Source organism: Populus alba, chromosome 9 (assembly GCF_005239225.2).
Source record: "Populus alba chromosome 9, ASM523922v2, whole genome shotgun sequence".
Classification (NCBI taxonomy): Eukaryota; Viridiplantae; Streptophyta; class Magnoliopsida; order Malpighiales; family Salicaceae; genus Populus; species Populus alba.
This window is the reverse complement of record NC_133292.1, coordinates 1050961-1058811: the sequence shown is the minus strand read 5'-3', so window position 1 is coordinate 1058811 and position 7851 is coordinate 1050961. Positions and strand designations below refer to the sequence as shown.

The 7851-nt window shown below is 31.7% G+C and overlaps 1 protein-coding gene and 1 non-coding gene across 3 annotated transcripts; both read left to right on the top strand.

Annotated features, from left to right (window-relative positions):
* The first annotated feature begins 204 nt into the window (after positions 1 to 204).
* TRNAV-UAC (transfer RNA valine (anticodon UAC)) lies at positions 205 to 277 on the top strand. Its single transcript has one exon. It is a non-coding gene; the product is annotated as a tRNA-Val (tRNA).
* Positions 278 to 3178: 2901 nt separating this feature from the next.
* On the top strand, positions 3179 to 6145 carry LOC118034619 (protein disulfide-isomerase 5-1). Of its 2 annotated transcripts, none has more exons than XM_035039959.2 (5): positions 3179 to 3454; positions 3546 to 3604; positions 3679 to 3854; positions 5499 to 5604; positions 5953 to 6145. In XM_035039959.2, the coding sequence occupies exons 1-4, from the start codon at positions 3341 to 3343 to the stop codon at positions 5591 to 5593; spliced, it is 444 nt and encodes a 147-aa protein (XP_034895850.1). In that variant the 5' UTR covers positions 3179 to 3340; the 3' UTR covers positions 5594 to 5604; positions 5953 to 6145. The 2 variants fall into 2 exon arrangements, with proteins under 2 accessions (XP_034895850.1, XP_034895849.1); XM_035039958.2 differs by having other exon boundaries at positions 3180 to 3454; positions 5760 to 6145.
* The last annotated feature ends 1706 nt before the right edge of the window (positions 6146 to 7851 follow it).

Sequence of the window (7851 nt, the reverse complement as noted above, 5' to 3'; positions counted from 1 at the left end):
AATATTAATAAGCTATAGAGTGCCGGAAATACACATATCTTTTTGAAAGTATGTGAATCTTCCATAATTAAATCAATTCAGCACATAGGAAGCCTAGCAATAAACCCCCGCAAGAGCCCGTGTGGCTCCACCAGAAACCTTAGTCAATGATGGAGATTAGATATATTTATAAATATAAATAATATTGAAGACATGCATGCACAAGTTGCTGTGGTGTAGTGGTTATCACGTTAGTCTTACACACTAAAGGTCCCCAGTTCGATCCTGGGCAGCAACATATGTTTGTTTTACCCTCTTGATCTCTTATTAAAACAGAGAGATGTTTTTCCTTCTCATAGAAAAAGAATTCAATCACCTTGCTTGTGTTCCTTCTATTTTCTTTTTTGCCATTTGATTCCATTGTCTTAAAAATACTTTTAGAAAACCATGCACATATTTTGCCAGCTATGCTTCCCAAAGCCATAAATACCAAAACCAAATTACCTGACACGTTTTGTGTGAACATAAGACCTTAAAATCCCAAACCACAAAGAATAAAACAAACTCATCTAACCCATATAACTAGACCCCTAGAAAATGCCCCAACAAACAAAACAATTATTACCAGTGAAACTATATAAACTTTGCCTAACTCTTCAAGAGATAAAATGAATTATTAATTAAATATTATATAAACCAGTACATAAAAAAAAAAAAAAATGATTGCCCCCATCAATCACAGACATAAAATTTATCTGCAATCCCTTGAATCCAACAAAATCCAAAAACAATAATTTTATAAAAAAAAAAAAAAAACTCACCACAGTGAACATTTATACTTGCCTAGAAAAAAAAAAACATCAAAAAAACCATTGTCATCTCATGCAAAATCAACCGAAGTCTCATTCAACTACACTAGACCAACACTATCTCAAGAACAATCACGCAACCAAGTACATCATAGGTAAGGCTTGTATTTAACTACCAGCCATTTTATACTGAATAAATCAAGAAAATGACAACCCACCAAACGCCTCTGACAACAAACAACCAGCAACTCAACGCATGCCACGCACACTATGAAAAAATAGCAAAAAGCAAATTGCTCACAACTTATCACGATAACCAACTAATTCCTCGATAAGCACTACTCTAATTCACAGTGAAAACACTCACAATCTAGAATACATGACTAAGATCTTTTAGTTTTTTTGATGATGTAAATGCCTTAATTCACATGATATACTAATGAGCAACGTAATATATAATTTGTCCTTTGGAAATACAGTAACTTTTGTGATTTAATGAGTGGTATACCATGACAATAATATTCTACAACTAGTTTGGTACCATTCTAAAAATCACTTTTATTTTACTAATGGATTATTTCATTGGTATTTAGACATTAATTTTATTAAAATTACTTTTTATCGATGGAATCATGGATGTTGAGATAGACATATGATCTATGTAATAAAAAACGATCCAACTCGAGTTAATTTGCAAACCTATAGCCTGAGTCATAAGACCAACATAACTCGATAGAAAAGAAATTGAAGAAAACTACAAAGGCAATATTTTTCTAAAAAAAAAAAAATATTAGACAATGAAATTGTAAAAGAAAATGACCTAAAAAAAGTTGACTTGCTTTAACTTTTTAAACCCATGACTCGGGTCATTAAACTGAAAGCACCATAAATAATAAAAAATAATTATAAAGTCCAATCCTCAACAAATCAAACATTGAAGGATAAAACCAAAAAAAAAATTAATTACATAAAATGATCTAAAATAATATATATATATATATATATATATATAATTAAAAGAATGAAGGTGAAAATTGAAATAAAAAATAAATTAGAGGGCAACCAAAAATTTTATATTGAAGGGTTAAATTAAAAAGAAAAAATAACTTTAATAAAATGAAAAAAATATATATATCAAAAGAATGATGACCATTTTGAAAAAAAAAATACACCAAAAAAATTGATTATAGAATGCAATTGAAAACCAATAAAACTTTAACAAAAAGGTAAAGAAAAAAATTAGAAGTCAAAAGAATAAAGGCTTAGTTGAAAAAAAAAAGATAACAAATTGAAAACAAACAAGATTTTTATAAAAGTGCTAAGAACGAAAATTAAAAATCAAAAGAATAAGGACTAAAACTGAAATATCAAAAACAAAGAAGGGTAACGTGTACTTTTAAAGGGAGAAAAGAGAAAAGAAAATGGAAAAACAATCACTACAAACAATATATTTGCTTCCATCACACATCGCACTAAAAAAAGAGGAAGTGACACTGTTTTCAACGATACAACAAAAAAGCAGTTTTGGCGCCACCTATGCTACCTAAAAGGCACAGCTGCCTCATATGTGCTGGCACATGAAAAGCACACGCCAACAACTTTTTAAATTTAAAAATTATTTAATCAACATAAAATATCAAAATGCCCTCCTTAATTTGAATTAACAAAATAAAAAACATATATGGAAGGAAAAACATGCCTCTGGGCTTATGAACTATTGTTTTCTAATGCCAAGGGTAAAAGTATCTTTTTATTATTCTTTAAATAATGAAAAGACTGAGAAATTTGTGGTCAATAATTCTAAATTTTTTTAACCTTAAAAGGTAAATAAGTTATTTTATTGTCTTAAAAAAAGTAAAAAGATGAATATACCCTTGAAAACCATTTAATGACTAATAGGCCATTGAAAAAGACCAAATTACTTCCAAAATAAAGACATCCATTTTTTCATCAAAGAAAAAAAATAATAATTTCACTATAACAATTCATAGTAATTTGTGTCTAGTGCTACACTAAAAAATCTTTATAATATCATATAAATATATATTCATAGTACATTTATATTTTTTTAATTTAATATAAAATATAAATATCATCATATTGACACAATAAACACACATGTGTGTGTGTGTCTAATTTTATCATTATATATATGCATTTTACAATTTTAATTTATATCTAATGATAAATAGTATGGTATCTATATAAATACCCAAACAAATAAATAATAAATATCTAATTTTTCTCTTAATTGACAATAAATATGATATAGATATCATAAAAACTCAACCCGTCAATTCTCATTGCTTCCATATCTGGCAGATAACAATTGTTTTGGGCCTGTATTTGTGGGTTGAAATAAATAAGGCCCTTCTTGAAAAAGAAAAAAGGTCTGTCACCGACCGGTGTAAAAGAGAAAACAACAGATCTCTCCCTCCTTGCGCAGCTGCTCATAAGATCTCCTTCACTACTGTGATGATAACGAAGACAATTCCAAGGAGCTGAAAATCATCATCATCATCATCATCATCAATCAGCTAAGATTAAGAATTATGATAAACCTAAACCGTTCGGTTTCGATTTGGATCGTATTATCATTATTTCTCTCACTCTTCCTTTCTCAAGCTGAAGTTATAACCCTAACTCCTGAAACATTCTCTGACAAGGTGGTTCTAATTCTTTCTTTTATTATTAATAATTAAATTGGGTTTGTTTATGTGTTTTATTTAAATAATAACAATAATATTATGTATGTAGGTGAAGGAGAAAGACACGGCATGGTTTGTCAAATTTTGTGTTCCATGGTGTAAGCATTGGTAAGTGATTTTATTTATTGATCCTCTGCTTAATACTATACTTATATTTTAATTTTATATTTATTTATTATCAGTAAGAATTTGGGGACCTTGTGGGAAGAGGTTGGGAAGGCAATGGAGGGGGAAGATGAAATAGAGGTTGGAGAAGTTGACTGCGGCGCCAGCAAATCTGTCTGTTCTAAAGCTGATATCCACTCTTACCCTACTTTTAAGCTCTTTTTTGATGGAGAAGAAGTTGCTAAATATCAAGGTTTTACTGCTTCAATTACTTTTCTTTTCATTCTGAGGAATTTATTTAGTAAAGCATGAGACTTTGGAACTTTTCGTTAATTACTCTAATTTTTTTGGTGTGCTTCGGTCTTGCTTGATGTGCTTGAATGTGTTACTTAATGATCTGATAGACTTGACTTGCATTGCTGCTATGAATGTGTTGACGAAATGAGTTGTTTCACTGGGTTTGTTGTTATAGGGTAAAGATGCATATATTCAGCGAATGGCTAAATTTTAGTTTTTCAGCTACTTGATCTATTTTCCCATCTGGGTTTTCTTTGAGTTGTGATGGGCGCTTCTTGAGCTATGAAGGCATGTGGTTTTGAGTTCGTTGCTTGTGGCATGATTTGAATTTTTTGCACAATTTTCTCTGGCATTCATTTGCTCCATCCTAATTTTGTGACGGAAGTTTCAACAACTGGTTATGCAACTGCTTTTCACTTTTCAAATGGGGTGATCCAGGTTATGGAAAATTCTGGTACCTATTTTTAATGATGCAACTGCAAAAGATGAGAGAGGTGTTGCCTTAGGGTCAATATTTGTTCCATTAAGCTAGAGGGCAGCTGATATGTTGACACTTAAACAATGAATGATACTCTTATGAGCCTTTTCAAAAGTTAGTTGGATATCTTGCTGATAGAAATATGTATAGATGAGTTTGAGTTCAATGTGAAGTTATTGAAGGAATATTTAGTGAACTATATCCAAACACAATTTGCAAAGTAATTGTCTGGAAGATAGACATTGGTTCAAAGTATTTTCATCACTTATTTGGGTAGACCTCAGTATGTGAATGGAAGAGTGTTTGTGAAAAGGTAAAGAAAAAACAGAGGAAAGAAAATAATGCGATTTGTATTCTCAAGTTGATTACTTGGGTGACTTAACTTTTTGGTGAGGAACCCAAGTAAAGAAAAGACTATTAAATCTAACAAAGACAGATCTTGCTTAAGAAAAGAAAGAGAATGAAATGATAATGAAAAGAAGATCAACAAGAATGAATGGACTTAATGCATGATCCCAAAACTAACAAGTCTCCTTTGATTTAGCCAGCAATAATAGTTGCGGTCCAGATGGGCAGGAACTTAGAGAACAGTTTATAGTTTTGCATTTAGCTGGTGGTATAAACTGTTCAAATAATGAATGTGTATTTCCTGAGCTTAGTATGCAGTTTAGCATGCCGTGGCTCGTTGTGGTTGCTTGCTATTGTGGAAAATATCATATTGGAGATGCAATGCTCTGGACATAGTTGTGATCTGCAATTTGTATGTGGTATTGTTGAAATCTATTGGGATCTTCCCTAAATATAAAGATGCTTGTAGCATTAGGTTATTTGTCAGTTTAGCCATGAATGCAAAATATTGGATTTTGTTTTAAGATTCAACATAGGGGAAGGCTTGACATTTTGTTTCTACTATTTTATGTGTGTTTAGATTCATAGGATAATGGATTGTTTTCAGGAATGATTCAATGAAGTTAAATTCAACTTCTTTATATATCTTTCAGCATTAGAAATCAATAACCATGCTTCTGTTGCATTTGGCATCTTTTTCACCGGCAGTTTTGTGTTAGTTGGTGCGATGAAATGCTTTTAACCAATGGTTATGCCTCTTACTGAAATGAACAGGGCCAAGAGATGTTGAATCTCTTAAAGCATTCGTTTTAGATGAAGCAGAAAAGGCAGCAGCTAAAGCACAGCTTGGCTATGATAAAGATTTGTGAGCGTTTGTAAGGTAGACTCCAGAATCACTTCAGTGTGCTCTCAATTTAAGGGGCTTGAATTTTCTGTTTTTCTTTGTTGTTTTTTCCCCTAAATAATCCTCTTGTTAAGGTTACTAGGGAAAAACAATTTAATACCGTTTATTATTCTTTCATTCAAATTTTGCAGGCAAATCTCCTTTTCAATATTTCCATCTGTTTGTCATAGTGATTTATCCAGAGACGTTGTGGACATCCCCATTGGGGCAGTGGAGCCTCACAATGGAATAAATTTGATTTTGCAAACGCCCCAGTTCAGATTACCTTGTGCGTTGTAGCAGATAATATTTGACAATATGCCCATTTTGGTTGTCATCTTGTAGGAGGAGGTCTGCAACAATGGATGGAAACCCCAGTCAGGAATATAACAAAAACTTGTAGGCACTGATAATGGATCCATTGCGAAGTTATATCATCCTTACACAGGAATTTCAACATAATGTCTTGAACAGTTTAATTATATTAGCGAGTGTAATTGGTAACATATTTTCTCTTCTAAACAAGCGAAGTTAGTGATGGAGCATTCAACATAAACATAACATAAATATAGAACCGAGTATCCAAGCTATATAATTCCCATCTTGAATCCTTTTAGCAAAGGCATTCACCTAAAATTAGTGATTTGTCGTGCTAAAAACCTTCAATAAAATTCTGTTTATTTTTTTATTTTAAAAAAATTTTAATTTTTTTTTTAAATTAATATTTTTATTTTGGTGTTTTTAGATTATTTAGAACATTTTGATTTTAAAAATAATTTTTAAAAAAAAAAAAAAATTATTTTAATATATTTTTAAATAAAAAATAATTATAACCATATTTTTAAACATAATTTTAAAAATATTTACTATTATTTTTTAAATACACCAAGTTGTTGATGTGAAGGATGCACTTCTAACAACAAATTAATTACTGGAAACCTTACCGCGGACGAAAATAACATAATTTCAAAATATAATGACAATGTAGCACCAGGTTTTGTTGAGACCAGGGAATCTGGAGTGGATTTTATACCAATAAATTATTTTCAAAAGTATACTCGAATTTTAATAAACACAGTTTAAAAGTTTGGCTGAGATTATGAAAATTGAAGAGTAAAATTTATCCAATAGATTAAATACTCGAGTTTTAATAATCATACGTCTTTTCGCACCCTGAGATAGGTAAAGAAGAGAGAGAAAAGGCCAGGCTGAGAACTGAGAACAGCAACTGCACCCTTGGAATATTCAACAGATAGTTATATATATTCATTAGAATTTGGTCGTTCATCAGTAAGAAATACAATTTTATCATGTTTGAGCTTCATGAGATCCCCTTTTCCATAAAGCATCAAACATTTCGTAGCTATATTAGGTAGATCAAAAGGATCTCTTAGAAAAAGACCTTCACGAATTAATGGAACAGAGAGTTAAGCAACCTTGATATCTTCACATCTGTTCATCAGTAGCTGTAAATGGGACTATTGCACTCGAGTGTCTATCTATGCCACCATCAGAAATATCAACAGTATTTGGGAGTGATGCAGTGGACTGTCCTGTTCGGCCACCATCCGAAACATTGTTGCTGCCTTCTTTCTGTAAAAGTATATGACATGAAAAATTTATATGAACTTCCATGTTCTTTTTTAAGCCAAAATTTGTACATTGAAGCAACCATCGAAACACCAAAAAACAACGAACCGGTGGGAAATTTGACCAGGAACACACTGCCTTCACCCTCCTATGATGACATAAAAACATCAACTACGTGTATCTGACCATTTGATGCTCAATTTCATTTTTATATTTCTCATCCATGAAAAAACAATCAACTGAAATACTATTTGAACTAAATATAAATGCGTTCTCTTGCATGCTGCAATACAAGCATCCCATTAATACATTCTTGAAAGCCCTGACCGTGAGTGCCTGAGAATTTCATTGCAGTGCACAAAACATAGCATGAACTAATCTATCCGACATTGCCAAGTATAGAATTCGGTCTAACTTTCTTTAGCTTATGTTTCCATCTGCTTACAAGCGGCTAACAATTTTGGGTAAGGAAACTTAACAAAGTATCAAGTTCTGCGATTATGTCGAGTTCATTTATTATCCTGCATGCCAAGCTCTAGAGGTCTTTTGACCGTGGTTTTGGGGGTGTCAAATAAGCTAGCAACCCTATACTTACTGGTTAAACAGAAAGACTAGTAGGGCAACCACATTTGTATCCGACACTAAACAGAGCGC